This window comes from Hyaena hyaena, unplaced genomic scaffold, assembly GCF_003009895.1.
Source record: "Hyaena hyaena isolate Hyena2069 unplaced genomic scaffold, ASM300989v1 scaffold_546, whole genome shotgun sequence".
NCBI lineage: Eukaryota > Metazoa > Chordata > Mammalia > Carnivora > Hyaenidae > Hyaena > Hyaena hyaena.
In genome coordinates, this window is record NW_024081179.1 from 125,563 (window position 1) to 150,342 (window position 24,780).

General features: G+C 46.9%; 1 protein-coding gene and 1 non-coding gene across 7 annotated transcripts in view; both read left to right on the forward strand.

The window, feature by feature from the left end:
- The first annotated feature begins 6,664 nt into the window (after positions 1–6,664).
- On the forward strand, positions 6,665–6,737 carry TRNAE-CUC. The gene has a single exon. It is a non-coding gene; the product is annotated as a tRNA-Glu (tRNA).
- A 9,439-nt stretch (positions 6,738–16,176) lies between these two features.
- Positions 16,177–24,780, forward strand: part of MARK3 (microtubule affinity regulating kinase 3) — a 115,088-nt gene continuing 106,484 nt past the window's right edge. For all 6 annotated transcript variants that reach the window (XM_039255811.1, XM_039255813.1, XM_039255812.1 and 3 more), the window contains exon 1: positions 16,177–16,843. In XM_039255811.1, coding sequence (XP_039111742.1) covers positions 16,793–16,843 — 51 coding nt within the window. In that variant the 5' untranslated portion in view covers positions 16,177–16,792. The remainder of the gene's footprint in view (positions 16,844–24,780) is intronic.

Genomic DNA, 24,780 nt, shown 5'->3' on the forward strand with positions numbered 1-24,780 from the left:
TTTTCTTAAATATTGTAGAAGTTCTTTAAATATTATTAATATGAGCCTTTGTCAGTTATATGTGTTATAAATATCTTCCCTTGGATATTTGCTTGTTCTCACTTCTCTGTTTACTCTTTGAATGATGTCTTATGGTGAACAGAAGTTCTTAATTTTCCTGTAATTAAATTTATCATTTTTTCCCTCCAGGGTTATTTTTATGCCTAGTTAATAATTTTTTGCTACACTAAATTCCTGAAGATACTATATTGTTTATATTCTACAAGCTTTATATTTTTTATTTCATAATTAATTTTGGTCTATGGTGCAAAGTAAGGATCGAGTTGTTTTCTCTTTTCTTTCCTATGGGAATATCTCATTGTTCCAGAACCAGTTATTTAAAAGACTGTTCTTTCCCCACTGCTCTACAAGAGCTTCTTTGTTGAAAATCAGGTATCTAAATACGTGTTGGTCTCCTTCTTGAGTTTTGCTTTTCCACTGGATTGTCTCTGTATTCATCCACTACCAACATAGTGCCTTCATTACCATCCTTTATAATAAGGCTTGATATCAAATGAAGCCATTCTCTTATCTTGTTCCTCTGCTTTAAAGGAGTGCCTGGGTGGCTCAGTCAGTTAAGCGTCCAGGTTTGGCTCAGGTCATGATCTCATGGTTCGTGGGTTTGAGCCCCGTGTTGGGCTCTGTGCTGACAGCTACCTCAGAGCTTGGAGTCTGTTTCAGATTCTGTGTCTCCCTCTCTCTCTGACCCTCCCCTGCTCACGCTGTCTCTCTCTCTCAGAAATAAATAAAACATTAAAAAATTTTAAAAAAAGAGAGAAAGAAAACAACAAAAAAAGATGTTTGGGCTGCCTGGATGGCTCAGTCAGTTAAGCAACTGACTCTTGATTTTGGCTCAGGTCATGATCTCATAGCTCATAAGATTGAGCCCTACATCTGTGGGGACAGCACAGAGCCTGCTTAGGATTCCTTCTCTCTCTCTCTCTCTCTCTCTCTCTCTCTCTGCCCCTCCAGGCTCCCATGTGCTCTCTGTCTCTCTCTCACAAATAAATAAACATTTAACATTAATTAATTAAAAAGGTTTTGAAAGGGTGCCTGAGTGGCTCACTCAGTTGAGTGTCTGACTCTTGATTTGGCCGATGTCATGATCCCAGGATCGTGGGATGGAGTCCCATGTAGGGCTTCATGCTGAGGGTGAGGCCTGCTTAAGATTCTCTCTTTTTCTCTTTCTCTCTGCCTCTTTCCCCAGTTAGTGCTCTCTCTCTCTCTCAAATAAAAATTTTAAAAAATAAATAAGGGATGCTTGTGTGGCTCAGTTGGTTGAGCATCCGACTCTTGATTTTGGCTCAGGTCATGATCTCACAGTTCATGAGATCAAGTCCTGCATCAGGCTCTGTGCTGATAGCATGGAGCTTGCTTGGGATTCTCTCCCTCTCCCTCTCTCTCTGCCTCTCCCCTATTCGCTCTCTCTCTCTCTCTCAAAATAAAAATAAACATTTAAAAATAAATAAATAAAAGCTGGCTTTATAATAAAAAAAAGACTTTGGATATTCTTGGTCCTTCACATTTTCATAGAAATTTAGAATCAGCTTGTCAAGTTACACAGCTGTGTACCATATACACACACAACCCTTCTGGCATATTTTTTGAGATTGCATTGAACATACAGGTCAATTTTATAGAAGAATTAATATGTTAAAATAATGACTCTTCTGAGGCAAAAACATGGTATATTCCACCTTTTATTTATCTTTCATTTCTTTTTTTTAAGATTATTTTAATGTGTTTTTTTTTTCTAGGAGAGAGAGAGAGAGAGAGCGTGAGCAGGGGAGGGTCAGAGAGAGAGGGAGTCACAGACTGTGAAACAGGCTCCAGGCTCTGAGCTGGCAGTCAGCACAGAGCCCGATGCGGGGCTCGAACCCACGAACCATGAGATCATGACCTAAGCGAAAGTCGGACGCTTAACCGAGTAAGCCACCCAGGCGCCCCTTAAGATGTTATTTTTAACTGATCTCTACACTCAATGTGGGGCTTGAACCCACAACCCGGAGATCAAAAGTCACATGCTCCACCAACTGAGCCATCCAGGTGCCCCTATTCTTTGATTTCTTATAATTTTCTTTAGTGTTTATGTAGTCGCCTTATATATCCTATATGTAAATAGTATCTTTTACAAAAATTCATTCTGTAGCTCCTGTGTCTACTTTACAGAAATACAATTCTTTTTTATACTTTGATCTTATGTCCAGCAAACTTACTAAAATCATTCATTTTTTTAAGTTTATTTATTTATTTTGAGACAGACAGAGAGAGAGCCAGTGTATGAGTGAGCAGGGGAGGAGCAGAGAGCGAGAGGGAGAGAGAGAATCCCAAGCAGGCTCCCAGCTGTCAGAGCAGAGCCCCACACCAGGCTGGAGGGTATAGCCTGAGCAAAACCAAGAGTCGGATTGGTAACTGACTGAGCCACCCAAGAGCCCCCTAAAAAGTTATTTATTAAATCTAATAATTACCCGTAAGTTTATTTTAAGTTTTCTATGTGCATATCATCTGCAAATAATGAGTTTTATGTATCCCTTCCCAATCCTTCTTTTTTTTTTAAATGTTTTATTTATTTCTGACACAGAGAGAGAGACAGTGTGAGCAGGGGAGGGTCAGAGAGAGAGGGAGACACAGAATCGGAAACAGGCTCCTGGCTCTGAGCTGTCAGCACAGAGCCTGACGCGGGGTTCGAACCCACGAACCATGAGATCATGACCTGAGCCGATGTCGGACGCTTAATCAACTGAGCCACTCAGGTGCCCCCCTTCTATCTTTTTTAAAAATGTTTATTTGTTTTTGAGAGACAGAGAGAGAGAGCAGAGTGCAGGCTCAGAATCCAAAGAAGGCTCCAGGCTCTGAGCTGTCAGCACAGAGCCTGACGCGGGGTTCGAACCCACGAACCATGAGATCATGACCTGAGCCGATGTCGGACGCTTAATCAACTGAGCCACTCAGGTGCCCCCCTTCTATCTTTTTTAAAAATGTTTATTTGTTTTTGAGAGACAGAGAGAGAGAGCAGAGTGCAGGCTCAGAATCCAAAGAAGGCTCCAGGCTCTGAGCTGTCAGCACAGAGGCCGATGCAGGGCTCGAACTTGCAAACCTCAAGATCATGACCTAAGCTGAAGTAGGATGCTCTACCAACTCAGGCGCCCCTCAATCCTATCTTCTATTTCTCTTTTCTTCCTGCACTTACCAGGGGGGCTCCAGTGCAATCTTGAGTTAAAGCAGCAAAAGTGAGTGCCCTTGTGCTTTCCTGATAGCAAAGAGAAAGTTGGAAACATTTAAGTTAGGGATGATAATGTTTGTGCAGATTTGTTTAGATATTCTTAACAGATCAAGGAGATTCCAATCTATTGCTAGTTCACTAGGAATATTGAATCAATTGTTTTTCTTCAGGTATTGGAGTGTTTATATGATTATTAGTATTCTGCTACTTTGGTGAACTACATTGATTGGTTTTTGAATGTTAAACCAAGCTTGCTTTCCTAGATAAACTCAGCCTGGTTGTGATGTTTTATCTTTTCAATCATCACTGGATTTGGCTTACTAATATTTTCTTTAGAGTTATTTTTATCTATATTCCTGAGCAATATAATATTGGCATGTAATTTTCTTTTCTCATAATGTCCTCATCAGACTTGGGGAAAAGGCTACATACAGTGTTCAACTAAGCAAACATGTGTCTCTATTTCTTTTCTATAGAAGAGTTTGTGTGAAATTTGTGTTATTTCTTTTTAAATGCTTCAGAGAACACCTAGTGAAATCCTCAGGGTCTCAAGTTTTCTTTTGGGAGAGTTTTGAATTGCAGATTCAATTTCATTGGCACAGTACTATCTAGACTTTCTATTTATTCTCATGACAATTTGGTAAGGTATGTTTTTCTAGAAATTTGCCCATATCATCCAAAAGTTTAAATTTTTTAAATGTTTATTTTTTGAGAGACAGAGACAGAGCATGAGAGGGGGAGGGGCAGAGAGAGAGGGAGACACAGAATCTGAAGCAGCTCCAGGCTCTGAGCTGTCAGCACAGAGCACAATGCGGGGCTCCGACCCATGAACCGTGAGATCATGACCTGAGCCAAAGTTGGATGCTTAACTGACTGAGCCACCCAGGCGCCCCTATATCATCTAAAAGTTTTAATGTGTTATTATGAAGTTGTTCATGATACTCTCTTACTGCTCCTTTAATGTCTGAATGATCTCTGGTAATGTCTTTTCCTCACTCTTGACCATGTTTCCTGTGCTTTTCTTACCACAATCAGTTCACCAGCACTGAGACTTGTAGCTTTGTTGATTCTTTCTATTATATTCCCTTTCTTGTACTTTCTTTGGTTTTAGTTTACTGTTTGTTTTCAAGCTTCTTGAGATGCTTACTTAAGTCTTGGATTTTCAGCCTTTCTTCTTGTGTGAAAGAATTTGTGTAAAACTGAAATAATATGTTCTTTGACAGTTCAATAGAACTCGCCTGTAAAGCTATTTGCGCTTGGTTCAATTTTTTAAAATATTTATTTTGAGAGCAAGAGAGCCGGGTAGGGGCAGAGAGAGAGGGAGAGAGATCCCAAGCAGATTCTGCACCATCAGCACTGAGCCAGACATAGGGCTTGGTCTCACAAACTGAGAGAGCATGACTTGAGCTGAAATCAAGAGTCAGACACTTAACTGACTGAACCTCCCTGACGCCCACCAATTTCTTTACTAGTTATGGAGCTATTCATTTTCTATTTCTTTTTGGGTGTTCATGATGTTATAGTTTCTAGGAATTTGTTTTGTGTAAGCTTTCAAAATTATTGACACAAATTTGTTGATGGTATTTCCTTACTTTTTTAACCTCTGTAACACCTGTGGTTGTTTGTTTCTATCTTGTATTTTCTAATACTTAATTTCTCATTTCTCTCCTTTGTTTTTAATTAGGCAGGCTAGAGTTTTGCTTTTTTTTTTTTTACTAGTTTTTTCAAAGAACTATTTCTTGGCTTTATTGATCTCATTTTATCTCTCTCTTTTTTTTTTTTTAACTTTTTGGATGTTTATTTATTTTTGAGAGAGAGAGAAAGAGAACATGAGCAGGGGGTGGGGGCAGAGAGAGAGAGAGAGAGAGGGAGAAACAGAATCTGAAGCAGGCTCCAGGCTCTGTGCTGTCAGCACACAGCCCGACTCAGGTCTCAAACCCATGTCCTGCGAGATCATCATGTCCGGTGACCTGAGCTGAAGTCAGACACCCACCGGACTGAGCTACCCACTCCTCTCTCATTTTATCTTTATTCATTTCTGCTTTCCATTTGTCCTTTTTACTTTCTTTCGGTGTAATGTCTTCTTTTTCTGACTACATAATATTAATGCGTAACTCATTATTTTTTTTTAAGTAAGCTCTATGCCCCATATGCAGCTTGAACTTACAGAACCCGGCATCACATCATCATCACCAACTGAGCCAGCCAGGCGCCCCCCAGCCCCTTCATTTCTAGCCCTTCTTCTTTTCTTATTTAAACATATGAGGCTGTGATTTTCTCTCTAAATACCATTGTGTTGTATCCCACAAGTTTTGATGAGTAAACTTTTTATACTATTCAATTCTACTTTTTTCTTGATTCGTTTGATCTATAAATTATCCGTGTGTGTGCTTGCCTGCTGTAGGGCTAGATTGGAGTGCTTTCACAGACTCTCTGTTAGGTTTCCCAGGCTACAGAAGCCAGTTCCTGCTTATTAATATTCAAGCACATCAATGAGCCCTCCGAGCTTGGATGTATCCCGCAAATCAAGTCATCCGTTTTCCTGCTCTCTTCGTGAAAAGAGGCTTTGAGTCCAGCAGCCCCAGGGGAGGGCACGTAGGTGGGACTCAGGCTGACTCAGAAGCCAGCCCTGGACAGCTCATGTCTGAGGTTACACCCGCTGGAACAGAATCTTGTTCAAACAACTCAATGGGTTCCATGTGTGAGGTCAGGGATTTATTAATCAGGAAAGGTTAGACCTTTGAAGGCTTTGCTCTTTCAATTCTGCCCTTGTCTTTGACCTGGAATCAAATTCACTGGTAACAAATATTTTCCAAATGCAACCGTGACAGCTGCTTTCCTGTTTGATGTGTGCTCAGGGACGGGATGAACCATCAGTAGAATCATGGTCGAGAAAAGGGAAGTGCAGGGAGGGCAGGAGAGGTCTTAGGCAGCGTGAGCCTCCTCCCTTGATGACCACTCCCTTTCAGGTTCCTACAAGGTTCCTACATATTGAGCAACAGAAAGGTAGTCACTGTTAATTATGCCTAGCGCATTGACCTCCAGATAAAATTAAATCCATTACCAGCAAGTGGTAAAAACTGCAAAAGTAGCCAATATAAACGGCCTGCATACATTAGCCACACTTTCTTGATCATTTTCTCAATGATTTTGACAATGACTTTGTCACTTGGTAACTGTGGGCAAGTTCGTTAGTCTAAGGCTGCACAGTGGCCCCCAGGATATCAGGTCCGGATCCCTAGAATCTGTGGATGTTTCCTTATATGGCAAAGATCTTGCCAGTGTAGTTACATTAAGGATCCTGAGACGGAGAGATTATCCTGGATTATCATAGTGGGCCCTAAATGTCAACACAGTGTGATGAGACACAACCAGAAGGGAGAAAGACACAAAGACAGGGGTGCTTGGTTGGCTCAGTTGGTAGAGCATGTGACTCTCAATCGCAGGGTCATGAGTTCAAGCCCCACACTGGGCATGGAGCCTACTTAAATGTGTATATATGACACAAAGACAGAAGGGGACATGGCAGTGTGACCAGAGATTGGAGCAATGTGCCCCCAAATCAAGGAATACTATCAGTGATCAATGCAGGAAGAGGCAAAGGACAGATTGTCCCCTAAAGCCTGTAGAGACAGTGTGGCCCACCGACACCTTGATTGCAGTCTTCTGCCTCCAAAATGTTGAGAGAATAAACTTATGTTGTTTCCAACCCCATGGCCTGTGGTCGTTTGTTACAGTGGCCAGAGGAAACTGAGATGCTGAGCCCAGGGGGGTGTACCTGGTCCCCGTGGGAAACCCACAGCCGCTGCTCGCCCTGTGGGCTGCTGGCGTTTCCCTCTGGCCAGACCCAGCTGATGCTCCCTCCCCCGTCAGAGCCAGCTTTCTAAGCAGCCCAGGCCTGGCAGGCAGCCTCCCCAGAGCCTCTACCGCCCACAGTGCCCTGGCCTCAGCGTCTCCCTGATCAGCTGAGGGGGTTAGGAGTGACAAAACTCCGCGGCTCCTTCCAGCTCTGAGATACATCAATCGCTCATCATCCATTTTCGTTTTGTCACCACTCAACATTCAGGGGTACCAGGTCCATAAGTCTGTGTGAGCCCACTGGATCCCCGGGCCGGCTGGCGCTGGGGGTGTGACCTGGGCCAGGAGCCCTGCCTTGCTGGTGAGCTCAGATCCTCTCCAGACCCTGAGAAGTCTTCAGGGGACAGAAGATGGAGTCGACGGCCTACAGCAGAGGCCTGGTGTCACCATATACCAGTCGAGAGAGCTCAGCAAACCTAACCTTTAGGAGTATCAGTTTTTTCATCTGGAAAATGGGAACTCATATGCTACAGGAGAAGCCACAGAGATAAAGAAGGAAGACAGGCAGGCCCATGGCTTCTAAGATACCAAACAGTTGAGGGAAGATGAAGCTGGAAATGCTGTAGGAGAGGGCGACTCGTGAGTTGTTGCGGGGGCAGAGTGTCACAGACCTCAACAGGGAGTGGAAGAGAAGAGAAAGCCAAGGGTGGGGGTGAGGACGTGGAGTTGGGGGCCCCCTAGAATACAGAGAAAGGCAGCTGTTTGTGGCTGGTGGAAAGGGTTATTACATAAAGAGAAGGTGCCAAGGAAGGAAAGGCTGAGGATCCAGGGAGGGTCTGGGGGTGCCTGGAAGAACATAGGCCCAGACTCCCTACAGGGGCACTTCCTTTGAGATATTCAGGGATGTAGAAGGAAAGGGTAGCCCTCCGTGGGGCACTGGTGTCTGTGGGCATTGGACAAGGTGTGCTGAGTGGGCTCTGGGTGAGTTGTCGCTATTTCTCTGACTCTCAGGGTCCTCTGCCCAGCTAGCGTTTGCCCCCCCCCCAATCTCCAGCCCAGAAGGGGGCACCCCCTTCCGCCACTGGGGGCCGGCCTGCCTCAGGGGATCGGAAGTCCCAGTCTTACATTGAGTTTGATCTGGCAGCTTTAAACTGGGCAGGACTTTCAATAACTGTGAATGTCCCGAAAGTTAGAGACCAGCCTGAAGTGGATTCAACAGAACACCACTGAAGACAGGGGGCCAAGGAAATAGATTTATAGTCACCCCGCCTACTGAGTTTATATTCCTCAACCAATGTAGGTACAATAATATAATAGGGTTGCGAGAGGTATTACTGTCCTTCCCACCACCCAATTTTTAACAGATGGAAATTAAGACACAAAGTAAGTCCTGAGTTACTGCATTTGACATTTGATAGGTATCTTATTTTCTTTCTTTCATAGTTTATTGTCAAGTTGGCTTCCATATAACACCCAGTGCTCATCCCCACAAGTGCCCTCCCCCGTGCCCATCACCCCCCTCCCCTCTCCCTCACCCCCATCAGCCCTCAGTTTGTTCTCAGCATTCGAGAGCCGCTCATGGTTTGCCTTGATAGGCATCTTAGATACAACATGGTCACAACTGAACCGAATGTTTTATGTCTTCCGCTGCTACCCCAGTCGCCGCCCCCAACCCCACCTCTCCCATCTCAGCGAACGGTCCTGGGAGCCTGCCTCAGTTCCTGCTCTTCTCTCTTCCCAAGCATCCGCCCCGTCAGCAAGTCCGGCCGCCGCACCGGGACCCGCTGCCCGAAGCCGAGCCAGCACGAGCCCCCAGCCTCAGTCCTCCTTCCCGGCACACGGCAGCCCCTCCCGGCGCCTCCTCGTCTAGCGGGGGGCCCTTTTACCTTACATCTGACCACTGTTTGTTAACTCTTTTAATTTTATTTTTTAAACAAAAATTGAGTGGACCTGCAATTTCCCTCCTAGATACAGACCCAGAAAAATTGAAAACAGTTACCGACGGAGGCGCGCGCATCCCCGGGCCCGCAGCGGGCCTCACTGGAGCCAAACGGCCGGAGCGGACGGGGGGTGAGCACCGTCGGTACCTGCGCACGGCGGCTACCACCGCATCCGGCAGCGTCGGTGAGCCTTCAAGACTCTGTGTTAAGTGAAGGCGGCAAGACACAGAAGGCCAGATGCCGTCTGATTCCATTCACATGAAGTATCTAGGATAGGGAGATCCACAGAGACGAGCACAGTCAGGTGGCTTCCGGGGGCTAGGGGAGCCGGGGACAAGAGAACTTGCTCAATGCGCCGGCAGGGGTGCTACTTGGGGTGACGGGGATGTTTTAGAACTAAACAGAACTGATGGTTGCACAGCATTTCAAATGTACTAAACGCCCCTGAATTAGTCACTTGAAATGCTAGATTTTATGCTATGTGAATTGTCCTCAATGAGTTATTTTTAAAAACATCTCAAGGGGCGCCTGGGTGGCTCAGTCGGTTGGGCATCTGACTTCGGCTCAGGTCATGATCTCCTGGTTAGTGAGTTCGAGCCCTTCATCGGGCTCTGTGCTGACCGCTCAGAGCCTGGAGCTGCTTCAGATTCTGTGACTCCCTCTCTCCCTGACCCTCCCCTGCTCACGCTGTCTCTCTCTCTCTCTCAGAAATAAATAAAGCGTTAAAAAATTTTAAAAACATCTCAGTAGTATTTGTCGGGGATGGTGATATACAAATGCTCCTATACCTGCCTCTTGTTTCCATCCTTGTCTCCTCAAAGGTAACCACTGAACTTCTTCCCTGATTTTTGTGTTTCTTTTCTGCTTCTGTTTTTCGGAAGTAATTTTTCCTATATGTTTGCATCCTTAGACAATATCTTAGTGGTTCTGCATGCTTTTGTTTCTGAGCTTTGCATAAATGGAATATTGCTTTTTTAATTTAAAGGTTTTTTTTAATTTTGAGAGAGAGAGAGAGAGAGAGAGCGCGTGAGCATGTGTAAGTGGGGGGAGGGGCAGAGAGAGAAGGAGAGAGAGAGAGAATCCCAAGCAGGCTCTGTACAGCATGGAGCCTGATGCAGGGCTTGAACTCATGAACTGTGAGATCATGACCTGAACCAAAACCAAGAGTTGGACGCTTAACCAACTGAGCCACCCAGGTGCCCCAAGGAGAATTTTTCTTTAACTGCATATCCCTCTGCACCTTGTAAATTGTGCACCATGTGCATCTATTACCTATATATATATATATATATATAATACAATTTGAATTAAGACAAAAGAGCTTAGTCTCTGTCACTCTACCCTCATTAATTTTTTACAAGTTATTGTGCCCTAAATTATGTCACTCGTGAATTATTTGATGTGTGTCCTGTGACACTTGGCTGAGAACTTTGTTCAGAGCTACATCCCTAGTGCTTCACACAAAGTGGGTGCAGAATACACACTCGGTAGGGGAGGAGCAAAGGACAGAGGGGAGACAAGGAGGCGGAGCCACCATTAGAGGCAAATGTGGCTTTTCGCGGGGTCCACTGGGTCCAAGGACGGCACAGGAACTGAAGTAATGGAGGAAATAGTCTGTCCTCAAAAGCAGCTTAGACTGTTTCTGAAAAAGTTATTTGTATTGGGGGATGTGCGTACTTCAGTCGGTCAGCCCACGCAAGTCTCAGAGGTCGTGAATCTTGTCACCCACCCTTCCCGGCTCTCCCCTGGTCTCTTAGCGCCTGCTTGTCTTGCAGCAGCGTGGTGTCAGGACCGCCAGCCTGGCATCTAGGGCACTGCGTTCCGCGTGGGGAGCTTGAGCAAGCCTCTTGCCCTTCCGGAGTCTGTTCCTGAATGCGAAATAGAGGCACTGGTGTGGACACACCTTCCCCTGTGTTGCTAGACCTCTTACCAAGGGCGTTTGCACCCATTTCCTCCAATAATGAGGTGCCTGTTGAGGTGGGTAAGATTGGACGAGGAAACCTGGTAGGCAGAGTGAGTCTTCAACTCTCAGCCACGGGTAGCCTAGGAAGCCTTGACCCCTGCCTCCAGTGTTCGTCCCGGGGAGAAATGAGAAGTGCAGCTGCCCAGGGAGGGTGAACTCTGCACACAGGTGCTGGCTGCTCCCTGGGCATTACCTCTGTGGGTCCCCACAGCAGCAGTGAGTGACAGGTACTATTATTCCCATTTGACTAATTAAGAAATTGGCCTTGAGAGACATGAAGTAATTTGCCCGAGGTCACTCAGCATTCAGGGTTGTAAGCCAGGGCTCAAATCCAAGGTTCAAATCCAGAGCCCGCACTTCTTTTCTATTACTGTTGCGTCTACAGACGTTTGCATGGATTCTAAACAGTGGGCTTTCCTAGCTCAGAGTGGAGCGGCCAAGGGTGAGGGCCTGCTACAGAGAGCCACACATCAGAATCTAGAAGGTGACCCAACAGAACGTCATATACATATGCATCTGGATCTAGACCCAGACCTACAATCTCTAGCACATCAGAGAACAGAGCATTTCTTTCTTTTTTTTTTTAAGGTTATTTTGAGAGAGAGAGAAGAGACAGTGTGTGCATGAGCAGGGGCGGGGGCAGAAAAAAAGGGAGAGTGAGAATCCCAAGCAGGCTCCATGCTGTGGGTGTGGAGCCCGACATGAGGCTTGATCCCACGAACCACAAGGTCATGACCTGAGCTGAAAACAAGAGTCCGATGCTTCACTGACTGAGCCACCCAGGTGCCCCGAGAAGAGAACAGTTCAATAGCCTGGGACCATTACGTGCAGGGGCAGATGGTCCTTTCTATCTCCACATTCCCCAAGGCCATCCCAATATTGCAGTGCATTATGGGAACTGATAAAAGGATAACTATAAGTCATTGATCAAAGCTGAATTTTTCACAATAGTGTGCTCAGGAAGGCTGGAATGTCCGTGACACATCTCACGGCAATCCATCCACAATTATCCTGAAAGGATGCAGTACTTGGAAGAGAGAAGGGTGGTCACTGTCACACCGGTGCTGAGTTCCTAACTGGACACTGCTGAGCGAAGCACAAGGGACCGGAAGGCCCCCCACTTACCCACAATGAAAGAGACCCATCACTGTTAGACTCTTGGAGGGCAGAACACAGCTTTGGATTGTGATCCTGGCTCTGCTCTTGGTCACAACAATGTTGGACAAGTTACAGTTTCTCTCTCTGAACCGTGGCCTCCTGCCCCCACCCCCAACAACATGCATGTTGACCCCCTCACATGGCTGTTGGAGAGTTAGCATAAGTGCCCGGTGTACTGCCAGGTACACAGCTGCAGCTCAATATGTGCACTATGACCTCAGGCAGTAAAAATCAAGGATGCTGGGAGTGGGGAAGAGCTCACTGGAGGTCAGCCTTGGAAGGCCCCATGGAAGAGGTGAGATGTAGGACTGTATAATGACAGGGAGGATTCAGGGGAACCAGGAAGATGTTCCAGGCAGGAGAATGGCAGGAACACAGTCTCAGACATGAGGATTCCTAAGCTGCCTGCTGCCTGCCCCCCCCCCACCCGAGGGGAATAATGGCCCCACTGGGGTGAAGAAGGGGACCAGAGTAGTGAATTAAAAGGATGGCATCATGGGGCACCTGGGTGGCTCAGTAGGTTAAGCGTCTGACTTCGGCTCAGGTCATGATCTCGCGGGCCGTGGGTTCGAGCCCCGCATCAGGCTCTGTGCTCTCAGCTCAGAGCCTGGAGCCTTCTTCAGATTCTGTGTCTCCCTCTCTCTCTATCCCTCCCCCATTCGTGCTCTGTCTCTCTCTGTCTCTTAAAAATAAATAAATGTAAACATATTTTTTAAAAAAAGGATAGCATCGTGCCTGCTCTGACCTCCAATATATTGGGGAGCAGCCTGGAGGGGGGTCTGAAATGGACTTCATATTTCCCAGCATCCCCAAGCGTCTGTGGCCTACTTGGCCTATACTTGGCCGAGCAATCTCGCCCCTGCCTCCAGGCATGATGACCCCAGGTGTCCTACGATTATTACACACCTCTTCTCTGTCTCTGTGGCTTTGTCTATTCTCAGCACTCGGCTGTCAGCTCTCTATTCGAATCCCTCTCTCTCACACACGTACAAACACACACTGAGAACAGCTCCTGGCCCCCAGCACTTTCCACAGTCTGGCAGAAGCGTCGTGGCTGAGTGCTGTGGTGTGGTGGCCAGGCCAAAGCAGGCCTTTCTGGCCCTGTCCAGATTAGACGTGGTGCAGACGCCCCCAGGCCTGGGGGGCAGGAGATCTGACCAGGGCACACGGCAGAACTGGTTAGGAATGCACTAGGCTGCAAGTAACAGAGAAGCCAAACTGTCACGGCTTAAACAAATGCGTGCTATGTTTCTTGCATAAGGCTGTTCGTTATTGCCCTCAAGGAGGGGCCAGCGGGCAGCTTAGGAATTCTCATGTCTGAGATTGTGTTCCTGCTGTTCTCTTGGCTGGAACATCTTCCTGGTCCCTCTGAATCCTCTGTCATTAAACAGCCCAGGAGAGCTGTCGCTTGGAGTGAGAACATGAGTCTGGGGCTTGGGAGAGCTGGGCCCCATTCTGGCTCTGCTGCTAACTAGCTGTATAGCTGTAGACAAGTCATTTCACGTCTCTGAGGCTCCGTTCCTTTTCCACCCTCCAGCAGCAAGGGTTGAACTAGATTCGGTTTAGCTTCACACATCTCAGGACGAGCTTCTTCTCTAACATGAAAGCTCCTCCTCTGCACATACACAGCTGGGTATATTTATTTATGTCTTTTCAGTCTCAGGAGACCAAGACAGAACCTACTTTAATATGGAGACGGGGAACAAGGACAGAAGAAGGTATTCTGAGAACGACTTCCAATCCAGATCTCAGATCTCGCCCTTCCATTCCTTCTGGATCACAGATCCATTCCATGTATAACCATGCTTTGCTTTGTCTTTCCTCCTTTTCCTCCTCTTCCTCTTTTTTTTTTTTTTTTCCTCTTGCATGTCACATGCATACCTTGCCTCCCATTTCCTCATTTCCGGGTCTTTATAGTACCATAATTTATTTGACATAAGTGCAATGAAAAAGCTCAAAGTGTTTCTTTAATTCCAGCCCTTATGAAAACCAGAGGCATTTGAGTTAAATAGTGTCAGCTTTACTTCCTATCTTTGGGCATTCACTAATTCATTGTCTAATGTGTGGTGTGGTGGGAAAAACATTTAAATGGAAACCTCATCCCCCAGCTACTTTGGCCAATATGGAATGTTCTGAATTGTCCAAACCCTGTCCCTCTGCTCCTACACGAGGCTGAAACCCTTTTGTGTGTCCTCTGAGTGTTTTCACGGTTGGTCTAGTTGACATTCAAGATGCAGAACTGAGGGCCACGCTGCGTCCAAGCCTGGCCTGACTCCTGCCTACGCTTCCAGCCTAAACTCTCGCCTCCCCTTCTCTTGACATTTACCCAGCCCCACTGCGCTGCTCCTGACCTCCGTTCCCTGTGCAGGCTGCCCCTCTCCTGAAATGCCTTGCCACTCATCCTCACCTGGGTGAGTCTCCTCGTGCTTTCAGACTCAGCATAAATAAACATTTCTTTCCCAGGAAGCTTCCCTCACCCAACCCCCAAACTCGGCTAAATGCCCTACTGGGGCCCCCACAACCTCGTGCTCACCCACATTTCAGGTGCAGTGTACGGAGTACACATTAACTAATGGGGATTCAATCATGTCTGCTTGGCCAAACAGGGGGAGAGAGAATAACATTGTAAACAAGGCTGCCCTTGGCCCAAGTGAACACTTGCCTGAGAGGGTGAGAGGGAAGCCCCGCATGCATCTGGGTCCTCATGTGTCTTGTGATGGGAGCGTCTGTCCTCTCTGGGTATGACGCTGGTGTTTAAAGACATGTATGTCTCACAGAGCAGGAAATGTCCCAGACATAGCAAGATGGTTCACATGCTGAGGAAGGCAGGCAGGCAGGCAGGCAGGGAAGAAGGGAGAAAAGAAAGAGGGGGATGGGGAAGGAAAGAAAGAAAGACGTGGCATGTCCACAACAACTTATCTGTTAGAAAAGTTTTAGGACATGGGTTCAAATCTGGACTCTGCAGCTAACCATTCGGGCACTTTGTTCGAGGCACTGTAATCTCTTTAGGCTTTGGATGGCAAGATGTGTCTGCCTATGTTTATAGCGTTACCCTGAGGGGCACCTGGCTAGCCCAGTTGTAGAGCATGCGACTCTAGATCTCTGACATGAGTTCAATTCCCACATTGGGCATAGAGCTTACTTAAAAAAAAAATTATATGTAAGTATATAAATAAATGAATTGTGTGTGTGTGTGAGTTATCATGAGGCTTAAATGAGGTAATAAATGTCATGTATCGGCAAGGTCCCTGAACCAATGGACTCCACCCACCGCGGGCCAGGGTCTGTGCACGACCATGGGGCACATGCAGAGGCGAGGGGCCAAGGAAGGCTTCCAGTAGCATTTCCAATGTTTCATCCTGCAAGCGTCGCTGAGCTCGGCCCCAGGCTGGGACCCAGGGATGCTAGCAGTTACAGGCTGGCGTGGAAGAGCGCGGTCATAAATCCCCTACGGGCATTTAGGAACTGGTCCCTGGGGGCTTCTAGGGCTTGGCCACGTTCGTTCGCCCCCCTCCGTAAGCACTCTTGTCTTCCGAATGGCATTTAGGTGGGTCCGAGTCCATCCCCCTCTAGACTTCGAGCTCCTCCGGGAGCCGAGGCCAGCCCCCGGGTACCCAGAACTGGAGGCAGGAAGGGTGACCCAATCCTCGACCGCGGGGTCGCGGTTAATCCTACAGAAGCCCGGCTTCTCCCCGCAGCCCCGGCCCTGTAGCTGCTGCCGCGGCTCGATTCAGTGCAGCGCGGTCCCGCGGGCGCGACCTCAACCTGGGCACACAGTAGGCGCTCTATGAACACTGTAAATGCCAACCCAGCAGTCTCGCTCAGGCCACCGCTCAGAACCATGTGCCGACTCTTTCGGGGGCGCCGGCAGCGCCCACCGCGACCCACCACCCCTTCCCGTCCCAGAGCGCCGCCTCTTCCACCCCAGACCTGACCGAGTCGCCCCTAGCAACAGCAGCCGGGCCTGCTTCCTCGGGCCGCGCTGATTGGCCGAGTTCCGGGAGGCGGCGGTGCCGTCACTTCCGGCATCCGGAGGCAGCAGAGGAAGCCGAGGGGCGGCCATCTTGGGTCCGTGAGGCTCTGAGGTACCGGGAGCGGCGGCGGCGGCAACCACCGGGTGGGGGCTGAGGCGGCAAGGGAGCCGGAGGGAGCAGAGCAGCCGGGCGCAGGCGCCGCCTCCGCAGCCCCCTCCATGGTCGGCGCCCGCAGCCCGCGGCGGCCTGTCTTGCACTCCACCTTGTCCACATCCTCCTCCTCCTCCTCCTCTTCGGGGGCAGCCGGCGGCGCTGTGTGGAGGCCCCGGCGTTGAAATCCGCGGTGCGACGGCCGAGGGCGGAGGAGGAGGCGAGGGGGTCCGGGCCCGCGGGGCGCCCTGAGGCGCGGGGACGCCGGCGGGCCGACCGCAGCCCGCCGCCGCCGGCCCGGCCCCGCCACCCGCCGACCGCCGGGCTCCTCGGCGCGGCCGCCGGGGCCGGGGGAGCATGAGCCCCGGGACCCGCCGAGGGACGGCCCGGGCCCGGCCCGGGATCTAGACGGCCGTGGGGGAGGGGAGCCGCCCTCCGCGGCGCCGTTCCGGAACCGCAGGGCACTCGAGGACGCCGTCGCCGGCCCCCCGAGGCCGTGTGCTGTTTTGTTCCACCCTCGCATTGTGCACAAGTGAAGTGAAGTAAAATGTCCACTAGGACCCCGTTGCCAACGGTGAATGAACGAGACACCGAGAACGTAAGTGAGCTGCGCCTTCCCGCGATTTGCCCGCGCCGGGTGTCCCCCCGCTGCCTCCCGGAGCGCGGCGGCGGCCTTTGCCGTCGGGAGTCCCCGATCGCGGGGGCCAGGCCGGGCTCCTGGAGGCGGCGGCGCGCGTGCGGCCCGGCGCCGTTTCCCTGGGTGTCCGCCGAGTCCCGCTCGCCGGCCGGGCTGGCGGCTGTGCGGGGACCCCGGCTGCCGCGCCCGGTGCTGTCCTCGCCGATCGGGCGGGCGGCCCTTGGGGGACTGTCGGGGCGGCAGTGTGTTTGCGGGGCCGGTGAGGAGCAATTGACGGGGTCGAGCGGACGGTCCTTTATGCCGGGCTTTTAAAAAATTGTCTGGAGCTAAGTTTAGTGACAGGCTCTGAGTGGCCACCGGGGAATCTTCGAGGGCCCCTTAGAAGGAACTGCCGAGCTTTTCGGAAGAGAAGTTTTTGCAGGGGGGTACAGGCTTCCCTAAGGAGTCGCCTCCCTCCCATGCGCATCAGTTCGGAAGGGTTGATGGAGCGGGTTTGAAAGGAAGGATCCGTACAGCTGCCCGGCCACTCGCTGCCTGGCTCGGGGACACCCGCGCCGGGCTAGGCTGTCTCCTTCCCGAAAACAGCTGGGCTTGGGCGAGCGCTAAGCCCCCTCCGCAACCCTCACATCCTAGGATTCTGTACAACGAACCTTTGGTTTTGTTCCTGTAAACCTTTAAAAAGGCCAGGAACAACGTTTTTAGGGCATAACGCGCAGGGAAAAGTCTTTTGGAGAAAGGTTGACTCCGTTCACGTGCCCCGGGAGCTCTTCTCGCCCTGGGTCCAGAGCTGCTCCCGTGTAGCCGGGAGTGACCCCCGGTAAACCGTCCAGCGCACAGCTTGCGAGGAAGCCCCACTGGCCGGTCATGACGTGAGTTATGAGGTAATTCCTGGCAAGAAAACGCCATCACTTAGAAGCCTTCTTGCTCTGCCTGTTTCCATGCTTTCCCGCAGTGTCCTGAGACGTCGTGGCCTAGTGGTATGGGATGCCTTCGTTTTCATCTTCAAAATGCCACTTGTTTGCTGGGTGGCTCTGGGGCGGTTCACTCTGTTTACGCAGACTCTGGCCTAAAGCATTCCTGCAGTGTGTTAACGAGTGGTATTTAATGCTCTTTCACCTGGGAAGTGAGTGGTGCCGTGGCATATGTTCCTTCACCTGAAATGCAGTAGAAAGTTCCATAAAGAGTGAGTAATAGAAAATCATAGACCAAGTGAGTCAGTGAATTCATTGTCTTATTAAACCTTTGGAAGAACCTGTTTCTGACTTGATCACTTTCCTAGTCTATGACTGCACTGTAGAGTGGAGTAAGCAAAAAAAGGGAGTTGATTAGCTTCGGTTCTTGACTTTCACTCAAAGAAGCAAAATCTTACATTGACCTAGAGCAGGAGCTCCATACTTTCTAAAGGAACTGAAGCCCAAAACAGTCAGATTTGTGATAATGAAGGACTTGCACTAAATGAGTCTTTTTACTTTGTTCTCTGGTGAATTTGTTGAATTGTGTTCTAATCTTTCTGTGTGTTGTTAGAAACTACTAACTTTATTCTTTAAAAACAATCTAAGGTATGGAATGTGCTTTATTCTTGTAGAATGCATTTGAATTTTTGACAGTGTTAAAACCAGAGGTTTGTAGCACTTCATTGCATTATTTCACCATCCCCTGTTCCATTTTTTTTTTTAAATGTTTTATTTATTTATTTCGAGGAGAGAGAGAGAGAGAGAGAGACAGCATGAGCAGGGGAGGGTCAGAGAGAGAGGGAGTGACAGACTCTGAAACAGGCTCCAGGCTCTGAGCTGGCAGTCAGCACAGAGCCCGACGCGGGGCTCGAACCCACGAACCGCGAGATCATGACCTGAGCGAAAGTCGGACGCTCAACCGACTAAGCCACCCGGGCGCCCCTCCCCTGTTCCATTTTTAACTTGTATTAGAATCTTCTGGAAGTAGTTTGTCTTTGACAGTGTGGTGCCCTTGTGTCAAGTGTTAGATGTCTAGCATATGCCATATTATTTGCCTGCCATTACTGAACTGCCTGTTGAGTGGTGAGGGTACAAGAATGAATGAGAGCTCTCAGTTTCTTGAGCAGCTGTTTTGTTAAAGTCAGGTTTATAGAGATAGAACGTTTACTCTTCTTAAGTATCTGGTTTGATGAGTTGTGACAAATGTATAGTCATGTAACCACCATCACAGTCAAGATGTAGAACGTTTTCATTGCCCAGGAAGGTGCTCGCTTACCTTGTGGCCCTTTACAGTCCGTCCCCTCTCTTTCCCCAGCCCTTGGTAACCACTGATCTGTTGTCTGTCCCTATAGTTTTATGTTTTCTAGAATGTTATATAAATGGTATCTTTATTAATGTTTGTGTGTGTTATCAGTGGTTCATTTCTTGTTATACCTGATTGGTAGTTCATTGTTTGGATGTACAACAGTTTTTTGTTTTTTTTTAATTTTTATTTTACTTCCAGTGTAGTTAACATACAGTGTTACATTAGTTTCAGGTATGCAGTAAAGTGATTCAACACTTCTGTATATTACCCAGTTAAGGGATAACAATTTTTAATCCATTCACTGTTGATGGACTTTTTGGCTATTATGCCTAGAACAACTTTGTCTTTCTTTTTTGTAAAAAGACTTTCCATTTTGCTTATCCTGGGAATCTTAATTTAAATTTTAAATAATTGTATATTGCTGTGATAGGAATGTTGCTTATAGATAGATTAATAATAAAAGGCAGATAATTTGCCACAAGAATATTGTCTTAATCCTAGTCCATTACTCTGTACTCATTTGTTTGACTTACAGATGTGAATACCCACCTTTAGCTGATTGGTATATAAAATAATACTGTTATCAAATAATTATAAAACTCAAAAGGACTAATCAAATTATCTGACCTAATTAGGATGCTCAGAGAGGTGACAGGAGCTGGTGTGACAACACTGTTTAGTAGCAGAGCCCCTACCAGGCTCCAGATCTCCAGTTCAGTTCCCTCTGCTTTTTTGTGTACCAAGTTGTTCCTCAAAAGCTTATGTACTAATTACTCAACTAGAGACATATAATTGTACCATTACACAGAGTATAATTAAAGTAAGACTTAAATGTATTGTTACGGAAAATTTCAAACAAGTAGGAAGAATTTGGTGGTTCTCAGTCAGGAACAATTTTGCTGCCCAGTGGACATTTGATGATGTCTGGAGACATTTTTCATTTGTCACAACTGAAGAGAGTTTACTGACCAGGAATGATGCTAAACTTTTTACAGTATACAGGACAGCACCCCTTCCTCCCTCAACAATAACAAAAATATCTGGCAAAAAATGGCAATAGTGTCAGGGTTGAGAAACCCTGGTATAAAGTTAGCCCCTCACATCCTCAGCAGCTCAGTGGCCAGTCTTATTTCCTTTGGGTTCTTCTCCCCAAGAAGCAAATTCAGTGCATCGTATCATTTCATCTCTAAAGCTTTTTAGAAGAAATAAAGCTTCTAGTTTTATAAAAATTGTAATCCTAATCCCTTTGTCATAGTTTCTTAATATCAGATATCCAGTCAGCCTTCAATTTTTCTCAGTTGTCTACTTTGTTAACTTTAAATTGGACTCCATCTTGAGTTGATACATTACAGTGAGCTAATATGTGAAATAAGATGCATTAAATTTTTTTATGTTTATTTTTGAGAGAGAGAGAGAGAGAGAGAGACCGAGCATGAGTGGGGGAGGGGCAGAGAGAGAGAGAGAAGGAGACACAGAATCCGAAGGAGGCTCCAGGCTCCGAGCTGTCAGCACAGAGCCCGACGCAAGGCTTCAACTCACCAACTGAGATCGTGACCCAAGCCGAAGTCGTATGCCCACCCAACTGAGCCACCCAGGTGCCCCAATAAGATGCATTTTTAAAAAAAATCTTTATTTATATTTGAGAGAGAGACAGAGTGTGAGCAGGGGAGAGGCAGACATAGAAACTGAAACAGGCTCCAGACTGAGCTGTCAGCACAGAGCCTGACACAGGGCTTGCACCCACGGACTATGAGATCATGACCTGAGCTGAAGTTGGATGCTTAACCGACTGAGCCACCCAGGCGCCCCAATTTTGAAGGCAACACAAAATTTTATGTTTTAGTTTCTTTTCTGCAGTGTCATGACTTATATAGAGCCAATGGGCATATCCTGTTTGGACACTGGTAAAATTAGAAATTTATTTTTCACTTAAATTTTAAAGCATATGACACTTTGTAAGCCTGAGTTATTTGCCAAAGTGCCAGAGGCCCCAGGGCTCTGCCAGTTAACAGCTCCTGCTGTGTGTGCAGCATGTATTTACTTATCATGAGTTAATGCAGACAAGCCGTCAGAATTTCTTATCTTTGTGAAATAGATAAACCGATGGTGTTCTTGTCTAGCCAGCTATAGATTATATGAGGCTGTTGTTAACCTGTCAAGTTTAAGCGCCTACTTTGTGTATGACACTGGTACGTGCCATAGAAGTTATACCTAGGAACCATGTTACACCCGCTCTTTAGGACTTCCCAGTCCCTGCAGAACATAGCACCCTGAGCTCTGTGAAGCTAGTGTAATAAACTCTCAAATTGGAGTATCACCTGGAGGGACTTGTCAGAGCTCTGATTAATGGGCCCCAACCCCAGACAGTTTGCCCTAACAAGCTCCCAGAACTTGTGGTCCAGAACCCACACTTTAATCACTGAATCAGTATTCATTGAAAGCTTGCCAACTAAACTGTGTTCCTTTAGGTTGTATTGTGACTACAGAAGAGAGATTTCCAAGAGTAATAAAATTTTAAAAAAGTAATAAAATAGAGTAAATAAAATTTTCAAGCTCCGTGAGTTTTTTTAAAAATTTATTTTAATGTTTTATTTATTTTTGAGACAGAGACAGACAGAGCATGAACAGGACGGGGCAGAGAGAGAGGGGGACCCAGAATCCGAAGCAGGCTCCGGGCTCTGAGCAGTCAGCACAGAGCCCGATGCGGGGCTCAAATCCATGAACTGTGAGATCATGACCTGAGCCGAAGTCGGACACTCAACTGACTGAGCCACCCAGGTGCCCCGCTCCATGAGTTTTTCAAGTTGGTTCTTTGTAGGAAAGTATGATTATGGAGTATAAAAATAGTTAGTATTTGTTGATCACTTACTGTGCTTTAAATGGTATTTCTTTTAAAATATGTAGTATGACTTTATTTAATCTGCCTTTTAACTTCCAAGCACAGCTATCTATTGAATAAAGCTTGTCTGGGCCTTTTTTAAAAAAAAGTTAATCTCTGAAGAATTAATATTTTTTATGGGGAAAAAATCTTATAGAATTCAATTTGAAGGTCATTTTTGTTTCTTCTATATGTAAATTAGGTGAACTTGGAAATTTGCAATGAGTAGAGTACAGCTTACTTTATTTATTTTTTTAATATTTTTTATTTATTTCTAGGAGAGAGAGAGACAGCGCGAGCAGGGGAGGGTCAGAGAGAGAGGGAGTCATAGACTGAAACAGGCTCCAGGCTCTGAGCTGGCAGTCAGCACAGAGCCCGACACAGGGCACGAACCCACGAACCGAGAGATCATGACCTAAGCGAAAGTCGGACGCTTAACCGACTAAGCCACCCAGGCGCCCCCAGCTTACTTTATATAGTGCATGATTATTTACATTGTAATTACCCATAAGAGACTTACACACAACTTAGGATAAATTCCTGGTACCTGTTATCTTAAAAAAATTTTTTGTTGTTTATTTATTTAGTTTTTTTTTTTTAAATGTTTTATTTATTTCTAGGAGAGAGAGAGCGAGACAGCGTGAGCAGGGGGAGGGTCAGAGAGAGAGGGAGTCACAGACTGAAACAGGCTCCAGGCTCTGAGCTGGCAGTCAGCACAGAGCCCGACGCGGGGCTCGAACTCACGAACCGCGAGATCATGACCCAAGTGAAAGTCAGACGCTCAACTGACTAAGCCACCCAGGCGCCCCTATTTATTTAGTTTTGAGAGAGAGACAGTGGGGAAGGGCCAGAGAGAGAGGGAGAGAGAGAATCCCAAGAAGGCACTGCGCTGTCAGAATGAAGCCCAAAAGCAGGGCTCGATCCCACAAACCGTGAGATCATGACCTGAGCTGAAATTGAGAGTAGGATGCTTAATTGACTGAGCCACCCAGGTGGCCCCGGTACCTGTTACCTTTAATTTCAGAGGATTGTTCTGGATTCTAAGATATAGCCAAATTTTATCTCTGGAAATATCTCTGGGTTTTCCCAACCTGGAAGTGAAAGTCAGGGAATGCATCCTTTTCTGATCACCACTGGGAGGAGTAAAGCAGAAAACCCTTGTCTCATCTCCATCTTATTTTACTTTTATATATATTTTAAATATTTTAATACTTCTTTTTTTTAAAGTAAACTCATCCCTAGCATGGGACTCGAATTCGTGACGCTGGGATCAAGAGTTGTATGCTCTACCAACTGAGCCAGCCAGGTGCCCCATCTCCATTTTAAACTTTCAAATTAACCTGAAAGAGAGAACAAATCTCTTCCCTGGGAGTCTTGCAGCTTTAATGTTGTCTTACAAAAGAATTTAAAGAATGTGCTTGGAATTGGTTTGCAACGAGTAATAAGGAGTTTATGCTGACCCATATGCACCTGCCTGCACAGTAATCGGGAGGGCGGAAGTTGGCACTGGAAGAAAGGATTTTTTTCTTCAAGGAACAGTTCTTTAGCCCAGCATTCTAGCCACCTGAGCTGCTTTGCTGTGGTTAGTCTTATATAATCCTAGGTAGACTAGATAAGGCATTGTTTCAGTGGGTTACAAAGAAGTCTTGGTATTCAAAGTTGAAGCTTAAACAGTATGAGATATTTTGTTTGTTGCTAATAGGCAGTTGCATTTGAGTAGATATTCAATATTGGGGAGGGTTTTATTATGGACATTTTACATGAAAATGTTGTGTGGTTAGAATTTAATATAAAATTTGAATAAACTGAGCCCAAAGGTTTTTATTCCCAAATTTTATATATAGCCTCAGTCTTTATGCAGTAAGTACCTTTATGACTTCACTGACAACAATAGCAGATTCCAGCAGGGAATCCTAGAGAGGATTCCACCCAGAACCATTCCTTAACTCAGCCTCCTGCTCTGAGAATCACCATTCTTTATCCAGTAAACAATTTAAACCAGGGCAACCTTTTGTTGTCAAAGGCATTTGAGGTGTTTTTGATTGCATTCTGTTCACATACTATCTCCACCTCTTTCCTTGTCTTCCCTCAGTTGCTAGCCCGTACTTATTCCTAGGCCCTCCTTAGTATCCATAAGTACGTATTAGCTCTATTAGTGGGATGGACTAAAAGAGCTTGTTTTCTTCTTTTAGAAGAAGATTGCCATCTAGACATTAAAGATATTTAATGATAAAGAACCTTCCACATACCATGGTAATGTATTCCAGTTTTGTTTTTTTTTTCATTTCTATTAACTTAGTTCAGGTTCTTAACATTTATTTCCTGCTTATTGTATAGTGGTTCTTATTATTGCTGTGGAACAAATTACTCCACAACTTAGTAGTGTAAAACAGCAACCATTTTATTATGCTCACAGATTGTGTGTGAGGAATTCAGACAGGGATGACAGGGATGACTTATCTCTGCTCTTCTGTGTCAGGGATTTCAGTTTGGAGGATCTCAAAAGGCTAGGGGGATTTGAACAGCTGATCTGGAAGATCTACATCCTAGAGAGTTTCTTCACTTAAGTATCTGGCACCTTGGCAGGTATGGTGAGAGGGCTGGGCTCAGTTGGGACTCTTGGCCAGGGGGTCTACAAAGGGCTTTTCCAGGTTGGAGGCCTAGTGTGATCAGACTTACGAGGTTGCTCGGTGTTTCAGGAGAGACAGAAGCTGCTTGCCTTTTATGGCCTAGCCTCAGAAGTCACATGGTATCACTGTGT